This window comes from Anopheles stephensi, chromosome 3, assembly GCF_013141755.1.
Source record: "Anopheles stephensi strain Indian chromosome 3, UCI_ANSTEP_V1.0, whole genome shotgun sequence".
In the NCBI taxonomy this organism is placed as follows: Eukaryota; Metazoa; Arthropoda; class Insecta; order Diptera; family Culicidae; genus Anopheles; species Anopheles stephensi.
The window spans coordinates 44,247,565-44,273,810 of NC_050203.1; the positions used below are offsets into that span (position 1 = coordinate 44,247,565).

At 40.3% G+C, this 26,246-nt stretch overlaps 2 protein-coding genes across 18 annotated transcripts; both read right to left on the minus strand.

The window, feature by feature from the left end:
• Nucleotides 1-1,132: 1,132 nt before the first annotated feature.
• LOC118511018 (GTPase-activating protein skywalker) lies at nucleotides 1,133-20,919 on the minus strand. Of its 17 annotated transcripts, none has more exons than XM_036053562.1 (12): nucleotides 20,820-20,919; nucleotides 19,444-20,030; nucleotides 15,133-16,227; nucleotides 7,859-8,061; nucleotides 7,572-7,776; nucleotides 6,347-6,471; nucleotides 5,947-6,278; nucleotides 5,696-5,864; nucleotides 4,456-4,542; nucleotides 3,701-3,859; nucleotides 3,406-3,626; nucleotides 1,142-3,326 (listed from the first exon to the last, which is right to left on the minus strand). In XM_036053562.1, the coding sequence occupies exons 3-12, from the start codon at nucleotides 15,254-15,256 to the stop codon at nucleotides 3,185-3,187; spliced, it is 1,767 nt and encodes a 588-aa protein (XP_035909455.1). In that variant the 5' UTR covers nucleotides 15,257-16,227; nucleotides 19,444-20,030; nucleotides 20,820-20,919; the 3' UTR covers nucleotides 1,142-3,184. The 17 variants fall into 17 exon arrangements, with proteins under 17 accessions (XP_035909450.1, XP_035909455.1, XP_035909454.1 ...); XM_036053561.1 differs by having other exon boundaries at nucleotides 20,779-20,901; XM_036053558.1 differs by having other exon boundaries at nucleotides 20,580-20,895.
• A 384-nt stretch (nucleotides 20,920-21,303) lies between these two features.
• LOC118511014 (microsomal triglyceride transfer protein large subunit) lies at nucleotides 21,304-25,238 on the minus strand. Its single transcript, XM_036053542.1, is given in 7 exon segments — nucleotides 21,304-21,865; nucleotides 21,938-22,047; nucleotides 22,049-23,173; nucleotides 23,176-24,015; nucleotides 24,088-24,257; nucleotides 24,388-24,408; nucleotides 24,929-25,238. Coding segments are annotated over 7 exon segments (2,634 nt in total). The 5' UTR covers nucleotides 24,984-25,238; the 3' UTR covers nucleotides 21,304-21,552.
• Between the last annotated feature and the right edge of the window lie 1,008 nt (nucleotides 25,239-26,246).

Sequence of the window (26,246 nt, forward strand, 5' to 3'; positions counted from 1 at the left end):
GCCGATGGTCGCTCATCAGCATTCATCAAGTAAAAATGAATGCACAAATCTATTACGATTTTTTTTATACGGAGCTCTAAAGCTCTTTCGGCCGAAGACCTCGGACATTCCAAAAGGACTCAAGACACAGCACCACCGGATGCTCATATCCACCGCACAACGGCCATCAAAATCATCAGATGACAATTCGTTAAACTATTGTGCCGAGGGGGTATTTTGGAAAATAAGGTTGCCATTAAACAATACCAAAAGTTCCCATCACCACAAGCAATCGCTTCGACGTGAATGGGCCAAAATACCGCAGAGCCACCTTGGCGCAGCGTGCAATGCCTTCATCGACCGTCTAAAGGCCATAGCTCGTGCCGAAGATGGCCCAATCAAACAATGGAATTTCATACATTGTTTTGCTTTAACTCAATAAATATAAATAATTAAATATATGTAATAATATATTTAATAATATTTTCAAAATAATTAAAACAATATTCAGTTTTACTTTGTTGCAGGATTTTTTCATCTCCCATTGTACATAAAAATTGTATTTACCTATCTTTCTTTGCTACATGCTACATTGAATCAACATAACAATAAACAAATTGAACAGAGATTTAAATAATCATCTTCCGTGCCCAATAATACATAACCACAACGAAAAAGAAAGTACAAAATTATCCATCTAACTCTAGCTCAATACCTTAAAACAAGAAAAACTCATATGTTAATCCCTCTTTTGATTGCATTCTTTACATTCTTCGTAATGCTGTGATACACAGGGTCAATGAATATTTTAGCTTTTATGTATGATAAGGGAACGCAGAAGAAATATAGATCTTTCAAACAAATCTCGAAACCTGATTATAATATAAGTGATGATATAAGCACAAATATTTAACGACCGATGTTCAGCAAAGTCGTTGTCCGAGCAAGCAAAACACAAATGATTGATAAACAAGTAAGTGTGTCCCTGCGTTTGGAAACGTTCAACACACTTCTAGTCTAACATCAATATGTTGTAGAAATACGTCTAGCAGCACAGGAAATAAGAGAGATGTTAAGTAAAACACACATGCCCATTTACACACATAGAGCTAAATATGTAGCTTTGAATGATTACTTTTGATTTCTTTGAAACTGTAGGTAATTATATTGTTTAGACTTGTTTATTGTTCCATTTCAATATATGTGTATATAGCCTGCTATTTATGGACATGGATTATATTAGGAATTTGTCAAGCACACAGCAAACGTTGAGTTATTTTTAAATAATGTCCAACATAATAGGTACACTTCTTCATTTTTTAAATTTGGTTTGTATCATGTTATCGCTAATTCATTGCTCCTTTTATTCGTTTTTCACATTGTTTTGTCTGTATCAGATTTTATACTGCCGACATATGTTTCGATAGAACATTTACACAAATGTACGCTACAATAAATTACTTTCTTTTATTATATTCTCTTTTCAATGGTTCAAATATGGATACTTTCATACAACGAGGGACGAAGCTAAACTAAACTATTTTGAACAGTTTTGCTTTTAAATATTGCCCTTAGTAAAACAAAAAATCCAACAATGTTCTATTCGATGCATCATTTATTCCTTGATTCACTATTATTATTATTAAATTTTGGGGTTAAAATAGTCATTAATTGAACACACAGCTGGAGGAAAACGCACAAGCTCTCTCGCGTGTGCCAACACATTGTAGGAGGTAACACAAGATTGCAATGGAAACAATCGGATTGAGGTCGTTGATGATAATCATATTGCGATGTTGTGATTGTTTTGTCCAATTGGAATGTAATTCCTTTGCTCTGTCGATGATAAAATGAAGCTGACACTCCTCTTTGATGTTAAGCAGCTCAATGAAGCTATCGATGGTTTGCACTTTTTGTTTATTACCGATTCAATGGAAATGATTGGCTTTAAGCATAAATATGTGACACGTGCATAAAACATTCAATGCATGATTGGCACGCACATTTCATTCCGACAGCTGCTACTTTTACCAGAGTTGAAATGGGCCGGAAAAGGCCATAACGTGCATTGCTATGGAACCGACAATCGCAACAACCAGCCAAGGTAGTAAGTACAGTGCTATGCAAAACAGTTGCCATACACGATTTCGAATCGGTCTAAGAAACATTACTTTTGACTATTTTGCTCATAAACATTCGAAAGTGTTGCATGGTAAGCCAATAAGACAAAGAATAGAGATACACGACAACAGTCAGAAGCATGAATGAAAAGGGCCCATAATCCGTGAAATACTTTTATATGTTATGAATATGTAAGTATGTTATAAGCTACACACAGTTCGTTACTTCGTTGTTCTATGAAATGCTTTGTTCGTGTCTCTCTCTCATGTGCCGCAGGCCACATGTTATTTAAATATATGCGATTATTTAGACATTTTACAAACGCAACAAACGTCTTGAAAATATGTACAACAGGCAAGCATCTAGGTTCAGTAACAAACAGAAAAGAAAACACGGTAATGGGTAACGTAGAAAACACATAACTCAGTTCGTACAATCTTTTACATGCGGATATTTAAATAAACATCTTGAAATCGATATGAAAATACAGTCTCCACCGATAGCGCCTGCACAGTTTTGAGGGGGAGATGTTTTCAAGTCAATTTTCAATCAACAATACACAATCGCTTAGCATAGTTTCCTTCATCGTCATCTTCTCCCATCTTCTTCTGCTTCAGCTAGGCAGTCAATCTAAACAAACATTATTCATATATAACTCTTATATTTGTTCGCCATCGCCCTTGTCCTATCAAACCATCGCGCTGAGGATGAAATACGAAGTACGCAATCACTTGCAGTGAATGTATGCAATCTAGAGGTGGTTTGCAAATATTCCGAGTATTGTTTGAAAATGGCAAAATTACACCGATAACAATGCGTTTTTTTTTGTTTTGTTTTGCTTTGTTTCTTCGGGCATAGCTGCATAGATTGATCAATATGCTGAAATGTTCATATCTGCCAAACATTTACTTCTATATTTTGCTCACATTCCGTGAGAGTTAAAGAACACAATGATGAAATCAACGAGATCTACCAGCAAATCGAGTTTTGGTTTCAGCTTCAATACAGGCTACACTAATACGGACTTTTGAATGTGAATTAAACGCACGTTCCATCAATATACACATTTTAAGAGGTTATTCATTCACGCTCCTACAAATCCGTACACCTCCAAGACTCGTATCTCAAAATCGCCCGAGGCGCAAAGCGGTGGGTTGTTGAATGTTTGGCAGCGGTCCGTTTTGCCAAAGCGAATGTTTTCGTCCATCCAGATAGCCTGTCCCTCTCTGCAAGGTAAACCATAGTCCAATGTAAGCAGTTCTCATGCTCATGCGCATTACCCACATGTGCCGATGTTACACTTACCCGCCGCCGATGGTAATCATCTTCGAATCAGCAGCCATGAAGAGTTCTGACGCATGCCCCAAACCTGTATCCCCCTCCATTCCAACCCAAGGATATTTGGCGCGTTCGGGGTACAGCGAAAAAAGAAACGTCTCTCCCGTGCCAAAGTAAGCCTGGCGCTGTCCACGATCATCCTTTAAATTACGCTCAAACCAGCGCGACGAACAGTAAGCACCGAACACCTGATACGAAAGTAATGAAGCAGACCATCGTTAAAGCACTTCAAATACTTTCTAACTAGTTCAGTTATACTTACTTCGTTGTTACACGTTTTAATCATTAGCAGTGTTGGTTCATGTTGTTCCACCCGAACGTAAAAAGTTGTCAATGAACATCCATGTTCCTCAGTAGTGTACAATAGAACGGGCTGATACATTGTTATTCTTACTGGCAGCCAGGACCAGAGCGTAAACAGCTAACGAAGATGTAATACAGATATTAAAAAACGTATTCGAATATTTGCTTTTCATACACATTAAACATTTCACGTGTAAATTTACACATAGCATTCTATTATATTAGTTTGAATAATCAACCACAACACATGGCAAACACATGGCTCGAATGACTCTACAAGCAGCATGCGATAGTATAATCAAATTGGATGAAATAATAAAACTTTTGGTAGTTAAAAAAGTTGATTAAAAAATCGTGTAAATCGTGATAATAGGGAATGTGGAAGGGTAATGTTATAGTTTAAGTTGGATAGGAAAAACACAATTAAAAACCCAATCAGTATCCTTCCATCGACAAAAGAACGATATAGCCATATTTTGCTAACGCTCACACTCATTATGAAGCAAGAAAGAATATAAAAAACCATAATATAGAAAGCATAAACATACGAGCTAAATTTGATTTAACTTTCAAAAATGAAAAACAAAAATGAAACCAACCAATAAAGTTCTGAACACTTTTGCTTCAGAGAGACTACATCCTACGCCTTCAAATCACGCGTAACACTAGTTCTATCGCATTTAGACACGCTTACAGCTTATGTGCCCGACTTACACTGTCCTGATCACAAATTTTGCTTTTTATTGCTTGAATTGGAAACACTCCCATGGACAACACTCGTACATCAGGAGAATGAGCCCCCTTACCAGCGAAAAAACAATGCAAAATAACAAGTAATTCACCCAGTCATGAAACCCCATTTGTTTTAAATTTATCGAGCGAAATGTAATTTTTTAATGGTAAAAACATTTTTTAGTTATAGCATTTTTAAACAATTTTCCCACATCAGCCAACAAAGTATGCCAGGCAACCAGCGAATCCACAAATGCAGCATGAATAAAAAATAAACGGAATATGTAAATTCATTTGTAATCGTAGTAAACTTAGTGAAATTATAGTACTAAATATTACATTCAATTGTATTAGTTTCTGTAGATAATTGTAAAAATTTCAATTAATTTTTCCAATCAATTATTTAAGAAGCATGGCAGTGCTAGATAATGATCATGTTTTCCTAACGATTTTCAAAGTACACAGTGATGTTACAGTTTAAATGGTTAGGTAGAAAATGTATTTTATTTTGCCTTTGAACATGCTCTTAAGCCCTAAAAGTAAGTCTGTATGTTCCCCATATAAACAACAACAATGCTCAGTTAAAGTGGGTACGGATTGAGCGATGATGAGTATTACACGTTTTAGGGCGACAACCAAAACAAGATGTAATATTGCATCCATCCACATATTGTACAACAGTCTACCGAGACACATTTACAATCATACTTTAAAATATCTATTCCATACCATCGCCCGACAGGTTTCTAAACCTTCTCGATATTTCTGTGCTTTTCGATTATCGATTCGAACGCGAGACGCAACACGTTCAATGCAGATTGTCGCATCCCAAAAGTAATTCACCGCGAAGATCATCGTTGGAAACAAAGAAAAGAAAAAATGTTTCAATGTGCGCAGTTCACAAGAGAGTAGCAAATCCAGAATTTGGCGAAAAAATCGCCAACGTTACAGCGCACAAGCGATGCTTACTATTAGTATCAAATGTTTGAGAAGCTCTGATTGCAATTTCAATTTTATTTAAACAATGTCAGTCGTGAACCTAAAAACTGCACATCACATTTTAAGTTGAGTTGCGTTAGTCATCATCATTAGGCTGCTTATTCAGCATCAACATTTGTTTTGTTTTCGTACAACTTTATGGCTTGCTTAAACCAATACTTAGCAAGACTTTAGTTATTACTGTCGCCATTATATCCATTAATAGAACACAATCTGCACTTACCTCACGAATCGTTAAGGTGTGAGACATCATTTGTACGTTGATCTGGGATTGACTCGTTGGTAAATTATCGCTAGAACGTGATCTTACCATCTGTTTTGGCCCACTTAGTACTGACTTACTTTTTAGTAGCATTTCAGTCTTCAAAAAAACCCTAGATATGTACGTAGAACTGAAAGTACAAAGCCAAACAACAGTGTACAGTTAGAGTGGAAGCATTTCATCATTCGTCCGTTGCTTTCGAATCATCTCACCTAAGCGCCCTTATACTAAAAGCCGTCCGTAGTAGCTTCGCTGGCGAGACTGGTATGTTTTTGCAGAACTTTGGAAGGGCATTATCGATGTCATTTTTTATCGCATCCGCGTCCCAATCGGAATTGCTGGCGGTAACGTGTTTGTGGAACAGTATTAATATAGCCAACGATACGCGGTAGAACACCTTGATACCCTCATGGAAAAAGCAATCCATCACCCGTACGAGATGTGGAAAAGGTAATCCCCCAAGTATCCACCAGCACCAATCCATGAAGATTGATTCCGGCTTCTGTCCGTTGCACATTGTTGCTAGATAATTAACAGCGGATTTCTGCAACGAAATGAAAGATTTCATCAATACAGAAATGCGTCTTCTAACCAACCAACCATCTAACCTACCGCATGTTTTTTGGCAATTTGCATCACAGTCTTCCAGGTGACTTCGTACAGTAACTTCGTTTGAGTAATAAAAACTTTTTCCTTAGGAGCCACTAGGCTGGCCATACAGTGGTAGCATTCTTCCTCTAAAATGAAAAAAAAAATTGAACATGATTTTACGTCATTCCTTTCTATCCACATTTCCTTACAATCTTGTTATGAACAACTGTTGCTGAGTTTTGAATCACAACTTTATCTTTTGGTGGCCAGCCAAATAACCTTAGGAGCGGGGTACTAATGCTAACTAATTGAACCATAGCAAATAATCAATTGCGCCTTTATCTCGAATATCCAAGATTGAGGGTATTAAACGTTGGCGTATGAGTTAACGTACAAAATCTGTGCTGTCGGAAATTGCTGTGCTTTATCGATGGAGCCTAAGGATTATCGGCGTGGATTACTTTCAACGACTGACGATTGATTAACGCAAAAAAAGGTTTTGATTTTTTATGGCACTAAGTTCAAACATTTCCAATGGACTCAACAGTATCGAACCTTGTTTGCATTTTTAACGGCATTCTATTTGATCTAGTTTAGATAGTGGCTAGTATAGTATCGTATTCTACAGCATATATCTTGGCTTTTGTAACCAAGATTCAAGATTCGTTTCGGTATTTCAGATAATATTGATAATAATATATTCTGCATGCAGTATTTTCAAATAATATTGCGATTGAATGATTGACATCGACAATTTCAATGCTACTGCTCGAGTAATGGTGCTAAATCTGGATAGATGCTGCTGTATATAATACGCTGTTCACAAACTGAATATTCATCAGACATAGGATTATGTCAAACAAGATTACTCTTGCTAGCAAACGTAGCATCAGCTGCCATCGTGTGATTCGTGCCAAGAGATAATTGGATGCTCACGACGGACGCTAAATGACTAAACGTACATGAAATGTAAGACGTATTATGACTCTGTTATAAGACGATGATTGAAAGTAACAAACTAGTGGACAATTTTTTAAAGAAAATAAAACGTATGTCGAATTAACTTCAAAAAACGTAAAACTTTTTCTATACCAGCAAATACACGACACGCTGGTTCTAATGATAAAAATACCAACACAAACAAACGTCACAGCGTGTCATGTGTTGAAATTAGATACTATCCGGTTTGATATTTTTGCGAAGCCGAATGTGGAACTAGAGCTACTCTACATTTAACTGTACTTACCGGACATAAAGTGCAGCAAAATGGAAGTAATAGGGTAGAGCGTTGGGCTGTAAGTGATATCTGGACAAGCGTAACCAAGCACACTAACTACCCGATCAGCCACCGCACGACCTTTCCGCGTTAGGTGATAGGGCAGACAGTGCGTTGAATCTACGAACGGCGGGAGCATTATAGGTTTCTCGGGCAGTTCGGTTGTACCAAAAACCTGTCAACAACAAAACGATTATAATATTAGCTTAAGATAACCGACTTCAATGGCGCAGGTGACGACGCTTCACTACACGTACCTGGTTCACCATATCCCAGTAGAACCCGTCCAGCATCGTTTTGCCGACGTGATGCTGGGCACATAAAGCGGGCCATAACTGCGAACGAATCGGTGAATTGGTGGGCCATGAGTTTTCTCTTAACACTATCTTTGCTTCTCGCTTTTTCCCCTGCTGTATGAGTGACTGCACATCTTGGAACGACTTCAAGTTCGGCTTTTTTCCTGAAAGTACAAAAATAGGTGGTCAATATTGGCACTTTGCATTATTTAAATTGATTACTTTACACAGAGAAAAAATAACGTATTCAATCGCATAATAGTACAGATGGACGTTCGTATTGCCTTTGAAGTACATCTTACAATATTACATAATATCTTACAATATTATGGAATTGTATACAGACGAGTAGCACTGTTATACATTTTTGTTATACATTACATACAAATTCTTTTTCTGTATCAATTTCAAGATACAGAAGAGGTATTTCAAGAGAATAGGAAACACCCGGAGTTTTTTGTATTTACAAACCGGAAAAAATATCTTCTATTTGTTTACAGGGGTTTTCAGTCGACAAGGCAATAGCATCCATTTTTATGCTAGGCTTCTTAGATGAAATGGCAAACAAAGCTAGTTGTCCTCAGATGATATTGTCATAGTAGGCGTTGATATTGCACGCACTTACCCGAGCGCAGAAAGGACATGTACAATATCAACGGCTACTATGAGAATATCATCTGAGGACATCACAATAAAAGGTATTTGAAGCCTGACACAAAAATGGACGCTATTGCCTTATCATCTGAAAAAAACCCTGTATTTAATGACCGAAAAAGTTTGTAACATATATTGTAAATAGTTAAAAACGCACAGTATTATGTTCGTTTTATTCACTCGTGAATTGTAATGTTAAATCTGTCAGACAGTATATGCTGTACCTTCCTTTTACAATACACAAAAAAGAATCCTACCTTTCGCTGTTAATAGCTGTATGTTGAAACAGGTACATTTAGTAAGTTTTGCAGATTGTAAATATTGAAGCTCTAAGTACAAATCACATTCTGGATCAATATACACCGATGCCCGTTGTTTGCTAAGGTTTTCTAAAGATATTCCTTCCGGTGTTTTCGCAACCATTCTGATCGCGCTCTTTCTGCACTGTTTAGTTGTGTTGTAGATTTGTTTAACTGTTATTACTATCAAAACTGTTGTTTGTTTTCTTTTTCGCCAGGATGCCAAAGCGTATCGCTTCTAACCAAGTATCTCAAACATACTTATATTCGTTATAGCCAACTGGTAAGTCACGTTAATTTAGCACAGCAATCGTCAATCACACTTCACATTATCGTTCTATCGGATATAATCACAAATGACACATTTAATCACATGACTAACTCTTCTTGGCACATCGCAATTCTAGGATGCTGAATATTATGTACACGACATCCACTACTTAAGCGTTGAGACCTTTCTTCCTCGCAGTGAAATGGAATGTGTTTTCTTACTATCGACGCAGTAATAAAACAGATATCCTTCCACAGTAAAGAAACAATCGATGCGCGCGGCACCGCGAAGCCTTTCCGAACCGTAGTATTTCGAGTGCGCGGCACGATTAGACTGTTGGAATCATTGAGCGATCTCGCATGTTGTATGGAAACGGCCGAATGAAACAACAGTGTTGGTGTTGACGGCGGTTTGCACTGTTTACATATTGCATGTGTCGGTATAGCAGCCGCTGCTTGTGTTCTGATTGATAAGCTCTATTGATGGTTGTGAAGCGTACAACAACGAGCGGCAGCTTCTTTCTGCTAACACTTGCCGCGATTGCGCCTATAGTGGTGAGATGTACGCATTGAATTACTAGGAGATGGTGTTGATGTTTACAATATTTCCGAATACGCCTCGTACCTTATTATTAGCACCTTCTGATCATCCTTGTGTAGTAAATTTGAAAATAAACAAAACACGACTTTTTCCATTCGTTGGATTATTCTGCTTCTACTATTCGGATCATTCCTCATGTGCGAACCATGCGTTCGTTCAGTCGCAATTCAAGCTTAGCGGCGATCTTTCCAGATGCAGCTAATATTCAATACACAGGCGTATATCGTTCAAGCATCATCAGTTCATCTCTAAATCGTGATCAATTAAATGATTCTCATTATAATTCGACCAACCAGAGGCGCACGTGCATCACTTTCAAACAAGCTAATGAACATTGTTGGTAGTAAACGTGTGACAAGAAAAAATAATTCGAATCCTAATTCGATTACGGATAGATGAGAGGATACACCACTTTAAACTTTTATCCATACTGAAACGTTCATTGCGACGTCATTTTCATATACAATAGAAATACGCTTCCCGGGCCGGTGGCTTAGTGACACAATCCCTGTAGCAAAGCGTTGTTCCAAAAGTTTGAGATTCAGAGAAGGATGGAGTTTGCGGTGTTCGAAAAGCAGACGAAGATGAACTGCTCAATGTGGGTTCATGGTAACTTCAATGGTTTATCAATAATCGTACAAATCATAAGGTATCAAAACAGATGCCAAAAAAAAGCAAAGTTATTTTTAATCGCGTTTCCAAAAGCTGCCAACCGACGTTGATCTGCCAGTTAATTTACTAATCATTTGGAACAGTGTGCCCGACGACGGAACCGTGCATGACGTCGGTAGGATTTACACGTAACGGTACCCAGCTTATCGATCGTTACCCGATACGTATAATATTGACGGACAAAATAAGTCCTTTCCATGTTTGTACGGATTCCATGTTTTGTGTTGTATGGCGATATAATTCTTCAATAAAAGACCTTAACAAACTTCGACCCATAGGCCTATAACTATCGTCAACCATTTTTCCAATCGGCTCTCGTACGATGTAAAATGATACCATCAGTTCCATTTACTGTTTGCTGCATCATTTTTTTCATCCAACTATGCTGGTTTAACAAATAACCCTGGTGCATTTCACACTACCGGCATTTTATCTTCTTCTTCCATATAGATTCGACGCAAAAGCCGATGGTCACATGCTCGAACATGTTTTACAAAAGCACCAAAATGCAAAAAAAAACGTGCAACTTTGCATTGATCACCACACCTAGCAAGTGGCGCTTATTAGTAGCGCTGTAGCATGCCCCTAACGATGACTCAAACGTAATCTGATAATCTGAAAAAATAAGCTAAATTGTGACAGAATTGGCTATTGTGTCTAAGCTGCACAACCACTTCAACACCATACACAACGTTTTCGCAAATAGGGTCTAACTAAAACTAGAATACCTTTACCACGTCTCCTTTTTTTTTTCATCCTGTGTAAATACAGATGAGTAAAAAAGTAAGAAAGAAATGCTATAAAATTTTCCACCAATATTAAAATTGCTCTTCCTGTCATTAATTCTGGACATGGAAATCGATGGCGATCGGTAGCACTTAATATCATTGTTATTATTTTATTGTTATAGCACCCCTGCTTCACATACAAATCCACTCAACATGTATCAAGAGGATTTTTGTCTTTTCATATGCATCGATGAGATCATTCAGCCGAACCGTGATTGAACGCAACATTTTTCTTCACAGAACGATCATCCATCTGCATATAGCGTGCATCTCACTAGGCGCTTGTTGTGCACTTGTTGCATTACTCATGGTTAAAAATGAAGCTTTGAAATTGAAACACTCGTAAGCTTGTCAATTCCTTTTCGTTCGTTGCGATTGAACCAAGCGTACTGTGTACGTACGTACATCTTAAACGAAGTGAATAAAATCTCACCAACACTACGCCGCTTCCGTTGGTTCGTGATTTGCTACGGCTTGAGTCTGATGTGTATAAGAACGATTCTTTGCCACATCCATCAATGCAAATACAGAAATAAACCAGCGGGATGATCTTTTTTATCACCACCACCACTATTGCGGTCACTAAATCAGCAAACGCTAAAAACACACTTTAAGTGATAATAAAAAAGCAACCCAGAGCAACCCAGAGTGCAGTGGGCGCGCGGTGAAGAGACGGGCCGAACGACGGCGGACGAGGCGAATCAGTGCTATAAATAATTTTGTTCGATCGGTTTGCACAAAAGTGCCATCTCCGAAATACACAACAGTTAGCCAAACTGTGAACACATAATTAACTGTATGCTGACTGTTTGAATGTTGTATAACTACGCTGTTATTTCTTCAGGTCTGAGAGCGCTTCTTTACGGTAGAAACGCACGCACTCTAGTCTGATAAATTTTATCAAATTTATTCTACACTTTATCACCACTATTTTCTATCACTTCTTTTCTACAATTGCACAAACAATTGCTTATTGGCGTAAACACACGACCAAACGTTTGAAGCCAGTAAAAAACAAAAACGATTCACTAACAGATCCGGCGTAAAGCGTCTCTGTTTGTTACGGTACGCGCGATCCGGTTCATCCAACTTCAAAGGATCATCGCTCCGTTGTGAGGCACACGGGCAGTCTCAATCAAACCGTCGTCACGACTGTAAACCGTTCTTGAAACGCCGTAACTTTGCGTGTTAAGTAAGCGACATTCTTCTACCAACACTAGATCCAACAATCGTAGCTTCGTGCGTAGATGCATTCGCTGTCAACACAGCACGAAAGGTTTCTGGTGCTTTAATTATCTTTGTGCCAGCTGCTTCAAACCAAGATGGTAATCAACTTACACCTCAAACATACCGACGATAGTGTACTGAATTGAGCCTCGGTTAAACTTATCTTGTACAAACAATTTACTCACCGCACAATCGCACATTATCACGGCAGCGTTCGCCTTTCCTTCCCTTCGTCCCTTTGCATCCCATGAAGCGCCTCGTAAATACAGTTGCATAGAAAGGCGAACCAGAACTAGGAGGTCCGTTCAAAATTTTTATACGCAGCGTTGCTGCAACTTTTACAATTAATTCAACGACAATCGGCTTTATAAAATAACACCTGACGATCAATAACAAGAAGTTATTTTTTCTATCAAGTACCAGCATTCTGTGGTGCAAATGGAACACTCCATCTGTTCTTTATGATTTGTTGTTACAATCGTCGTGGTCGCTAGACATTGATATTGCAATGTACATAACTGGATAGTGCTTGGTAAATATCAATCGAGTTTTGAAGCTAGTACGGGTGTAAACATTCAATTCAATGACTTATCATCTTGCGAAACAAACACCAGTGATAACTGCATTCAAGCGTGGATACACAACTTCTTCGCTTGACGGCCTGACAGCGCTCTCCCGTGTGGAGCTATGTTATAATAACGCTTTATGTGCAGAGTTATACGATCTTAAGGTAGTCTGTTTTGTCTCTATATACTGGGTGATGTAAGACGCTTGGAAGTACATGTTGCATAAAACGTGTAATGCCTCAGTTATTCGAGCCCTATTGAAAAAAAAAACGCCGCACAGTTACAATTACACAAGTTCAGACATCTTCAAAGCAAAAGTACCATCGTTCTACGTATACACATTGATGCCTTTGTTATCTATTGAATTCCACTCGAAATTATCAACTGATTATTAGAATTACCACAATTCAGACCCGTTTATTGGACATAGAGAAAGCCTTGCTGTACAAAGCACCTCGTGCATTCCCAGCTCAGCCAACAAATATGCGCCCTTGATTCGTTCAGGATTTTAAGAAGGAAACAAACTGTTTACATTCCTTTCCTTTAATGGGATAAAGCCAATCATACCCAAAACGACGACCCTTGGCACGCAGATGCTTCGGTCACGGTTTTATTCCGATACTAATAACTACTTTTCCATCATCGTAAATTTACCGTACGCATTTGCAACGTCTACGCCCCCCAGGGAAGTTCGCAATGACAGTCTCTTCGTTCTTTGTTTGTGTTGTTGTTTTTTTTTACTAATCTTATTGAGTATCGTACCCATTTCTACGTACCGCTCACACCCTTATCACACTCACCCAGACCTTTGACTTTCGTCTACGGGTACATTTCTCTCGTCGGTCGTCTGAGTCGCGTTATATGTTTACCGGCTTTCAAGCATCTGGTGCTCTGCAACACTTCTCTCCATATTGCTGTCTACTGCCCGGTGCCCGTGCCTTTAACAGTGTGCGTATGTGAGTATCAACGCACTACCACAAGCCATCGGCTACGCTCAACATCGCTATAATTCACGCAAGTCACATATAGCTTCACGCGTACGTGCCGCTCACCAATACTATCTGCCCACGCCTACACGAGCATGTGTGCCAGTCACGTGGCTATAATCAGCTGATACCATCAACAACACACCCAATAGATCTCGCTTAACCAACTCGTCAAGAAAAAAAACTCTCTGTCTCATTCCCACTCGCATTCTCGGATTCATTATCTAACAAACCGCTACGACGACTCTTGGCGGTTTACTATTACTGTGATTTGTACAAAAACTTTATCAATGAATGTCATTAAAAGGACAAGAATTCTTTTCATTTTCATGCTTTTTGCATTCTTGCAGACATCAATATCATAGCAAGCACTATTTCTTATCACAAACCTGAACTAGGCGATTTCAAAACATAAAACTACGATCAGCAAAATGCTAGGTTGAGGGTTGTTTAGCAGTAACATGACACATTCCTTTGCTGGCACGGCACGCAAAGCAATTCCTGTTAATGCATCATCAACGATCTTCTCCGCTTTTGTCCAGAGCCATCTGTTAGAAACGCCGTGTATCACGATTTAAAACTTTCCTAAGCTCCATTGCAGGCGGAATTCGAATGCGGATGCAACAGCAAACGCTTCGAAACTATCGAATGAACCAATCGAACGAGTTGCCTTCTTTATTAAAATAAACTGCAATCTTTCAATCGAAACAGTGCGGTAGATCTGTCATCCAGAATAGTTGGGACAAATTATTGGCAGTTTTTACATTTTTGAGCTGCTGCCAAATTCGGCAAACTCTTGCTTGAAATCCTCGTTACTGAAGGGAGTTGGTTTAAACTGGGGAATTAATTTAAACTCTGAGCTTTGTTCAATTCTTTGAGGAAATATCTAACGACATTGTGTTGATTTTAAATCTTGAAAGGGGTTTAGGAAACAAAGACACGAGAGGCATTTAAACAATTTAAAATTCAATTTCACTCACATCATTGTGTGAATTTGAAAACGGCTTTTGAACTGCCGACTGCTTTATGATTAAGATTCTGTTCCGGAGGTACGTTGGAACAAGAACGATTAACAATGCATGACTCCCTAGGTAATTCTAGCAGTTTCACACGATTATTTCGTCGGAAGTGTGCCTAAATTCATTCATATGTGTAGCTTGAAATTTACTTACCAGGAGGTGTATCGGTAAGCACCGAAATGTTTGTCGTATCGACGTGCGGTGCAAATGCTTCGTAGATGTCAGATTCTTCCTCTATTCCACTCAGCTGTTCGTTTCCGATAGCATTCACTGGCATGATGAAGGGTTAATCGTAGGTCACTTCTGCAACGGTGCTTGCCAGCTGACGTTACACAAACTCTGGATATTGTTTCCACAATCAATGTCCCGCACAAACAGCACAAACGTTTTACGTTTCACACCGGTCACCACTATGCGACACTGAACATATCTCTTCTGCACAGAACGACACTTGTTTCATAAACAGCATGGACACACTTCATAACAGCTACCGCGATTCCAGTTCCAAACCTCGTAGTAGACTCACGTACGCGACGTCCAGTATGCGTAGCACGGGTTCGCTTTTCTAGCTGGCAATCTGCCTATCTGTCGTCTATCTATACAGTATCGGGCCCGTTGTTGTTGAAGCTCAATGATAATAAAGCAAGAAGGCTCTACGCGTTCACACTTCTCGCACGATAACGACGTTCGATTTTGTTGGCGCGCACCAATACCCCACAGCAGACCACTTTTCGACACACAGGATCAGATTCTTATGCGGCAAAAGTTGGCGGAACTGCTTAGTTGAAAAAAAAAGCAGGTCTATGGCAAAACGGCTAGATTTGTTTGGTTTTTTTCTGAGGATGATGAAACAGCGTACACTTTACGACGCTTGCTAGGATTATGTTAAGCAACAAAATCAGGCTTAGTGACGACTGTTGGGTAGTGCCTGTTGATTATTTCCCAAAGATATAATAAACCTTTGGATTATTTTGCATTGGTTCCCGAACGATTTTGGTCTGACTAGACTTCGATGCTCCAGCTGCTTGCGCAGTTTACACAATTACAGTTTTTTGTTAAATCACACCTTCTTCACTTTCACACAATTATACTTAACACAGATCGACGATTGCCGGTTGTAAATGTGCTGACTAAGTCGTAGTTCTTTATGGGGACACTAGTACCCCTGGCCGAATGCGAAATGCATGCATCTCGTTGCGAAATTCTTGAATAGTGTTTATGTGAGATCTTCGAAGAGCATGATGAAACCTGTCAATAGAAATAATACGAATTTAGTTAGCGCGTTATAGTCTTCAAATACAATTAGATGATCATACACGATAAATCATCGATATCACATTTCAATTGTACACCTTAACAACTACTGACTGTCAAACTATAACAGCTTGTTATCACAATAATAAAATCACATCTTCCGAAACCAGAACCACCATACATAGGTCAGTAAGACTGCGATACATCGCATTGTAAATGGAATGGAAATCCCAATACCAGTGTGAAAGTGCTGACGACACCTTTATGAGTCATTTTTCAATCAAGCAAACGTCACTGCTGCCACGGCTGCATAGACAGTTGGATGATGGACACAAGCAATCGGAGCGCTGTACCTAAAATGGTGCTATCATTATAATTGCTAACATTTCTGTCATTCTACCGGCGATATCCACGAACCTTCAATCTTCTCGTGTACAACACGATACGTGCAACTGTTGAACTCATGAATTACTTCACCTGGTCTCCAACACCGAACACAGATCGGTTCGAATCGAAAAATCAATCCATCGTTCGCTAGCACACATCCTTCTTGTGCTGCCGGCCCCTAGCCGATTCCATCTTTGATTTGGTAATAAAAAATCAATCACAAATCAATATAACACCACTGCACGCCAGCTGCAAAAGGACCGTCGATCCGTCGTTCCGAGCGCCGAACATCATATTTGAGCTGCTACCATTTCAGACATAAGTAGTGGCGCTACGTACGTACGAGATTATCAGTATGCCGTGCGAATAGAAAAATCCAGGCTAATGATAGTTGTCATTGCTAACGGATACCATTTAGAGGGAAGCAACCTTAACCACCTGCGACACGATTGTAAACCAATCGACATTTTCTAACTAGTCTGCCTTCAAATGCCGTTCAATCAACACGGCTGTACTTTTGGTCGGGCTTTGTGTAGTCTGGATTAGCTACCAATTTCAGCATACAACAAATAAAGTTGATTTATACTGAAATCCGAACTGTAGTTTCGGTGAGGTGAGGTATTCATAACATAGCTGATCATTTTATGTAAGTAGTATGCATTATATGCAAGTAATATGCCAATATACGGTGATGCATTAATCGAGTCGGTGCAACCTCTGCAGAATCAAACACATTCTTTAAAAAGCGTTGAACGATAATGCGTCATTCTTTCTGGTGCGGTGCACATCAGATGAGAAGATAAGGCTTTGTTGTTACAAAGAGACAGAGTTTCTAGAATTTAAATCTTACTATTTGTAGTTAGTTCGAAACGTTAAAAGATTCCTGAGCTAAGCAATTTTAGTTATTTATTTTATTTATTTTATTTACTAATTAATTATTACGGACTGATGCCGTATTGTCACCACCGCATGTGGTGACTGTGAATTAAATTCACGAAAAACAAACAATGAAAGAAAATTAACTAGGCATTTCCTCCTAGTCATTTGCCATATCCCAGGTATGCTCGGTTGATTTTAGTTATTTATTTATTTATATTTCTAGTTAGACGGCTTCACGCCGTATTGACAGCAATTTTAGTTAATCAAAAAATAAAATATAATAATGAATTTCTCGTGTTTCCGTTTGATCACTGTCTTTTGATGGTTTGCTAAATGTTACTCAGATTCGAAACCAGACTTTCCTGTGTTAAGGATTCTCCCCCTCTTTTCAGGCTAACGATACATCATACCCTAAAAGAAGTATCAAAGGCCGGATCTTTTCCGTAATAGCATTGAATTATGCGCAAAAAGTGTTGATAGTTTGATAAGACAAAGGCCCGTCTACCCAAATATTGGAAAAATCAGATATGTGAAAAACTTAATTTGATTAAGCCACATTGAACAATCAGTAAATTGGTCGTATTGTGAGCTTTTGCTAGATTTGGCATTTATATTCGATCCTTTTCAAGTTCAGTACTTTGACAATTGAAAATCACAATAATTGATTGTTCCACCTAGGTTCGTTCACTGGTTACAACAATATCATCAGAAATTATTTTAATTGTATCACTTTGATACAAATAAGGAACTAGAGTCAACCTTTGTTTCAAACTATCTAAGCAAAAAATGGCTATAAACACATGAAGCATTCAATGCTTAAGTGTAATCAAGATAACAGAAACTCGCGGTGTTAGCTCAGAGCTCAAAGGGAAATAGCACCACTGTCAACAAGTTTCTAGTTCAAACTTCGAATAGCTGCATTTACATTGTAGTGCATATTAATTAATCACAGTTCTACAATGATATGATGTTAGGTGTAATTTCAACATATTTTTAATCATTGCTGAGGCATATGGTACACTGGAATAAGCTGATAACATAAAGCTCGTAAAATACTCTTCAATTATGGTATTATTTTCTACACAGTTCCCGTTATAGCTGCAGATTTTGAACAGCAAATAGGGAGAGTAAATTCTTATTGTACATGTATCATTAAATCATGTCAAATCAAACAAAATGCGCATTTCTTGTATGCTGACTTAATGCCCGGTACAAGTTGCTTAATGCTGAAAAAAGGCACACAAACGCTCTAACAAACGGTCAATGATCCCCCGTAGGATATATAGCATGAGAAAAAAGATAAGTCAATACAAAAACGCTACCGTTCTCTAGGCATTTTTCGCTCTTGCCTGGTGGTGAGTGCGACACGACTAATCGATAAAAGCACACAGCCAAGAATTGGTAACACGCAGGTTTTCCACTTCTGTCCAGTGGCGGCTGCGTGCAGACCCGTGCCACTGACTGACGACAATGGTGACGCCATCGTGGCCAGCAACATCATGCCACACGAAGAAACCGGATCATGATACAACTAATGTTACCCTACCGCCGCGGTGTGTATCGATTTTACTTGCTGAGCACCGTGGGACACCCATCATGCCTCTTTTCTAAAAGCCGAAACTTCCCATCGCTTCGCACGCACACGCTATGGACGCAATTTCGCAAATGATCTTCGTCTTATTAGCCTGCTCTGACGTAGAATCAGCCACGAAGAACATATTAAGGAATGGATAAATTCGTAACTTATTCTTCGTAACACATCGTTTCAATTAACTTAACGAAATCAATCGAAATTAATCGCAAAAGTATCGAACAAAAAACTGCTCTGTACAGTCTTTCAGTTTAGTTAACAACGTAGAACTTGCACAGTAATACTTCCGATAAAAATCTTTGGAATCTTTAACCTAAAAGGGAAAATCCGATGAATGCTCGTGTAGTCCTTACCTTTCACACTTAACTGGAACAAAAAACTTCCTTCCGCTGTGTCCAGCAACACCCGGTTCAATGTAGGAATAGGATAGGGACAGTTTGTTCTGCGTTCAAATCCCAGCTAGATAATAGAGGAGCGTACCGGGTACTAACGTCCTGCCGTTTCGTTCGATTGCTGGCGCGTTTGATTCGTTGTTTCTCCACCGGGAACGGCAATCGCCTTCATGCAGGAGGAGACGGGGTGGGATGTTCTTGGACAACAGTTTACCGGAGGCTAATTAATGAATTGCTGTAGCAATTTGCGCACAACAAATTACCGCAATCAGTAAACAGAGCACCTACTTTCCATATGCCGTTTGTCAGGTGTAGTTAACGCTTTTACACCAACGTCGCCTGTGGCAGGGCACTTGCTTTGATTTGTCGGATGTTGGCCCGTTGTCGCACCAAATTTGGTCAACTCTTCACTGGTTGTTATGATGCTACACTGCTGTAAACACTCACACACTCTTTCGTCTACTGCTGCAGTACACCGTTTCGTATCGCACTTTCTCGGCAGATGAGCAACACTCGGATGAAATTTTGCCTATCGTATTTTCTGGTAGCTGAAAAGAAAAACACGGCTTGTCTTTATCGTCAATGCTATAGCAGCACTTCAACAAAGCATCTCCACCACTAGTAACACAAACAAAACAATTAATGATAAACACGCATTGCACAACTTCATCACCAGACCGGGGACCAGTGATAGTGCAGTGGAGGCACTGGCAAAAGAGATTAGCATAAAAAAAAACAACTGCACTCACTAGTACGCCCACTTCCCGCTATCCATCAAGTAAAATGAAACGAACGACAAATTCTGCGATCACAAAGCGACCAATTTCTATGCCAACCGGGATCAACAAAATCCCTGACAGCTAAAACCTATGGCGCTGCACTTCGAGGGAAAGATTTTCACTTCAGCAGTTTTCATTTTTCTTCGCTTTCGGTATCGATGTTTACGAAATCTTTTCGAACGGTCATTTCGTGGACGGTGGTAGATTTTTTCACTTTTCTGTAGCACGCTTGTTTCACCTTTCGACCAAAAAAACACCACATTACGGACACGAATCAGCCGAAATGCCCAAGAAAGTAAATCACAACAAATTGTTCACCTTAGCTCAGGAATTCTGCTTCCTTGCTGGTTGAAGGTGGTTCAACAACTGGGTGGTTTGGTTTGGTTAGAATTCTGCAATTACGATAGCGACGGTATTCTTTGTGATACACGGAAAACACGGCCCTGGTGTGTGGCGGAACCATTCACAATTCGCTTTCTGTATTCGACGGGTACGGTTGAGAATAAGTTGATCGTACATTTGCCTATTGCGAGCCACTGAAAACGCACCGAGACTGACCATAGTTTAGGATGAAAACGAAGAAGTTTGTACATAAATCTTGCGCACTCGGACGTTTTTTCTTTCGCTTTTTAATGCTTGCACGCACACAGCTGCATTCGGGTGCTGTCAAGCATGTGTGTCAAACGGGATTGTTGACAGTACGCACAGTGGTTCGGGTACTGGGCAATTCATTGTATATCTTCAGTTTGAACGAATCGTTTTTAATTTCATTTATTCATATAGACGTTACTAAAATACCACTCGGCCACAACAGCTTATATTGTACATGCTATTTGCTAAGTATTTGCGGAGTAAAAGCCAGTACTGTTTACTATAAACATCATTGCCGGATAGTGGAGTCTGCTTAGAATGCTATCGCTACTGTTAAGCAGCGTTCAGGTGTCAAACAAGTTCCATTCAGGTTGTTTATTTCCATCTAAGCTACCGTTCATCATATTTTACGATAAATAATACGCAAATAATGCTTTAAGACTCAAAGAAATGCTATCTCGTTCTTATTTCAGTTACATAGTTGGTTTATTTATAATTATAATTGCACAAAAACTATAATAAATCTTTCACAATAGCTTATTATTGTCAGATTTATGAAAAAAAAGATATTGGAATGATTTTCATTAGTTACTGGTCTTTCGAGTTGTACTAGTTTGAACATTCTGAGGTGTTTTTGTAAAGGAAAGATTCTCTTTCTACCATTCCAATACGTCATGGATCATTGATGGCCAGAGTTATATCAGCTTTTTGATATAAGATTGCACATTTCATTGTTTTTCCTATTGAGCACATGCGTTAATCCGTTCAAATTTACAGTTTTGGTGGTTTTGCGTGACGCCCGGTGCTCTGTTCCCACTAATTTGATCGTTCGCACAAAACGTTGTTTGAGCGAACTCTTCGGTTGTACTAGCTGCATGCACAGAGCTGGATCTCCAGAAAAGTCTAGAGCCGACGTCAAATGCAGTTGGGGCTCGTGTTCCACGCTGAACCGAACATCCACTGCCGAGAAGGACGTATCGAATGATAGCCGGCCGGTCATGCTTATGCCACAGCTGGAAATATTAAAAAAAGATTTTGCTTATTCTATTAAAAAAAAACACACGCACAGCTCCTTTCTCACTCACTTTTGCTCCACTTTGGACTGTGCATTACGACCCCAAAGGCTCATAGTAACCTGTCCGTTGAGATCGATCGATACAGCGCCGGTAGCGCTGAGCGCTAACGTTACACCGTTATGAGATGGAAATCGTTCTTCCGTTGTCCTGCAACAACGTGATTCCTTGGTAAGCCGGTGTAGGCTCGGATGCTGTTCCGCTCCAAACGTGTCCCATCAATTCACCCTTACCGTTGAAAAATTCCAACGGCCTCATTGCTATACCCTGTACCGATAGCTCCATTCCCGCCGTCGTGTCTTCCTCTTCGTCGGGATTTTCGTTTGCATCGGCATCGTTAGTGCTAACGAACGATGACATACCACCGGCATACAGTCCAAGGGTAAGTAGGCTCGTTTTTTCATCATCTACGTCTAGCGTTAAATCAACGATGCCCCGCTTCAAAACACCACCGCTCATCTCTTGCAAACTCGTGAGAGACGCGTTAAAAGAGGGAGCCGTCGAAAATTTACGACTCAACGCTGTGGACAGCCCTCTGGGAACGAGCACGTGGTAGTTATTCAGCACTGGATCACTTTCGATAATGCTCTTCAGCATCGTGCCAAATTCGGAACATTGGTCTGCGATCATCCGAAGCTTTTGTAGCAAATATTGCTTCACTTCATACGCCTTGTCACTGGATTTCAAAAACTGCATTAAGTGCGTCAGTTCTTCGCGATCGGGTTTCAAATCCAACAAAATGTCTAGCGCCAATGTTCGTGCGCTGGAATCGTACCGTTTGGACACCTGGAAGAAAATATCCTCAAACCTAGCTCTGAACTCGTCATTCCACAGGTAGACAGAGAACGATCGCAAAGCTTTCATTGCTGCTACACCAACCGCCTTAGATGAGCCCTGTGCGAGCTCCAACAGATCATCAACCGTTCCGGGACATCTGAGGTTTTGTAGTCCACGTATATACTTCAGCTTACAAAAATCGTTTGCACATTCCTTCAGCCTTTCTTGCAATAATGCGGTCACTTTTTTTACAATACCGGTTTCATACGAATTTCCTTGCAGCTGAGCATATCGGCGCGTTACGGCTGCCAAACTCTGGATGAGACTGTCGAAAAATTTCACATTCCTATGCTCGTTCTGGGCCAGTTGCAAAAGATCTTCAATGATTTGCTTCCGCGGCCTTGTGCCAACGGCCAGTGCTTGCAGGTAGCGTTCGCCCAGAAACATCTTATCGTCATCAGAACCATCCAAAATTCTGTTTTTGCCGCTTCGTGCGAGTCTACCGTTTGTACCGCAGCAAGAAGATCTAGCAGTTGCCCTTTAATTTCGTTCGATGACTTTGCCTTGAGCAGACGCAGCAAATCCTCTTTCTTGGCATGGCGCGCAACCTCAACCATATCAACCAGTGCAGTAGCAGATGCTTGTTTACCGACATTTTCATTAGCAAGAGATGCTTTGTACCGTTTAAATAGACTGATAATGCTCTCGCAATGGCTATCTTTGCACGGTGTTTCGAACTCTTGCGTCAACAGCGTTTCTCCTTCCAAGGCCAGCTGTTTAACAATCGTCTCAATGCTTGATCCTTCCGCTGTTGTTGCTTTCTGGGCGCTTCCATGCACGTTCAGCACCATGATTGATTCGTAGTAGGCTCCCAATTGATCGTGTGCGTTAAGCAAATATTTCACATAGTCTTGGCTCCTCACTTTTTGTAATGCGCCCTCAGTAGATACGGTAAAGTCCGTATTCCGAGAAGTCTTCAGACTACTGCGCAAAGCATATTCGGTCCTTTCTAGCCGTTTTTCATCATATTGACAGTTTCCCTTGGACTTGTGGTACCGTGTGGAGGAGTGCGATATGTACTTTGCTTCACACCTGCCAGATGGATCTTCCTCAGTGTACGTTCCATCTAACAGCTGATATTGGAATAGTGCAGCGATGCCCTTCTTCATATTTCTTGCCGGCACCGTATCTGATGGTGCAAAATAGATCTCTCTAATTCGGCCCAAGTTCCACCACGCATAGAACGGAGATTCCATTCCACCTGTCGTTCCAACGTTTCCATCGGGAACACTCACGAGGGTAGGATTTTGAATCTGCAACGGAAATAATTATCGGTTGGCCATGTAGTATTAACCGATGCGGAAATATGATAGGAGATAATATACCTGAATTTTCAAAAGTTTAGTCTCTTCGTCTCCCCATACCGATCCTACGATAATGACGGCCTGAATTCGGTACCCAAAGGAAACAGAGGCATTTTTTGCATTTCCTACCAAAACTGTGTTGGAAAAATCAAACCTCTCCTCGGTACCAACGTGAAAGGCATCACCGAAAGCTAAAAAAGAAGTTTAAAATACATTTTAAATATATTACGCCTAGCATAGCCGCCTATTGCCGAAAAGGCCACTGCTCGAAACAATTGCGTGCACACTTCCATGATGTAAATCGTAGCATGCCGTACTTACCTGGGGCCACGTATCCGAAGTCTGCAATGAGTGAGATTTGAAAACCAGATTAAAAATACGGCAATCTGATTTGTTTACACAACATTAACCAGCAAAACATGACAAGACTAGTGCTATCAGCTGATCACGAGACACGTCATGATGAGTTGGTTCTTCCTACATTTCCGTTTTCCGAGCATGTTCCCTTTGATGAAATCTTCCCGAAATCCCGTTTTGCTTTCTACTCAACCCTATAAACTTCAGATGTTTCTCGCTTTACTTCCCGAATGTTTCTATGGAAGTTCTCAATTGCTCCTAATTTGATGCAGTTTATGCTAGTTGTCGGATTCCGATATGTGTTCATCACATCGATGGGCAGCAATTGTTTCTTCTCCGTTTGTTCCCTGTCTTCATCGTAATTCTTTGGTGTCTTCTCTTTCGTCACTGGGTCTATTCATGTTTCAAGTTCAAGGCGTAAGGTTATCTTATCAGCTAGCTTTCGCTGCAACTATCACATAACCGTACTGCTGTTGCTTGGCAACGTCGTGCCTGCTGCACTTACCGAATGAAGATAACAGAATAGATAGAAACATATACAACTTCATCATCCTGGTCATTCAACTCTTTCGCAGCGAATCGAACAACACAACAAACTATCCGATCACGATCACTCAATAGAACTGATCGGAACCAATCCACTTGCAAATGACTTTAACGTGACACAATCCAATAGAATCAAACCGAAATCTTCATGCTCGTTGATGCCTTCCTCACTCTGAGCCGCGGTATAACTCCGTTGCATCCGTACACAAATCAACCCAAATCACGTATGAACTGGGTTGTTAGCCGACGGGCCGCATTCAGAATGGGAAAAGGAACGATCGCTGGCATTTGACAGTTACCGTATGTGGAGAGCTTTACCAAGATGTATAGAAGCGAGGTGTGCTGCTTACAGTGAAAGCTCTAAACGATAGTTTCGGTCGTTTCTTAAAAACACCGAAGTAGATTTATTCTACAAAACTACTTTATTCACATTTCTGCATGTTTGTTATGCCGAAAATAACGATTTCACAAAAAATGCAGCGGTTTTATTCGGAAATTTAAATTAAACGTCCTGATGAATGTTACCCACTGTGTACATACGAATAGGCCTTTGTCAACCGAATGACAACTAAACTGACAACCGCCGACTAGCTCAAGGTGCGACCTGGGCAAGGCGAACTGTCAGTGAGCCATATTTACGCGCGTTTTCTTCCATTTCGGCCCGAACAGAAACCTTCGTTCTCCTAAAAATACACCATAATTCCTTCCGAAAACCTTCCGAAAGCCTTCCGTGGATGGAAATCCGTTGTGATAACCGTCCGCCATCCAGTTATTACCCCTCAGAAGTGGGATTATCCGCAAAATCGCCAACAAAATCCATTCGAACAAACCGTGTGTGTGTGCTCGCCCGGTGCTGCTGCCGTGATGCTAGGAAAGGAAGAGCTCCTTCGTGCGTTGGTCGAGGCCGGTATCAACGTGTCCGATACGGTGACCATCTCCCAGATTCGGCAATTGCACGCCTCTGTGGCAGTGCCAAATTCTATTCCCGGAATGGCGTCGACCACCACCACCACCCCATGACTCGCTCGTGAAGTGCGTCGTGAGACCTCCATTTTGTGCCAACATCGTGACAACGGCAGTACTGCCATTTTGTATCCAGCCAACGATGTTGCTTGTGCTTCCGTCGTTTCGCTGGAAAGCAACGCCGATGTTACTATTACCTCGGTTGGTGAAGAGGAGAGCCGTCCATATTGTCGCCGTGATGCGCCAGACGCTGGCCGTGCTTCCGCCTCACGTTCTGTCGCGAACATCGACGAACCTCCCGGCTGTCTGGATAA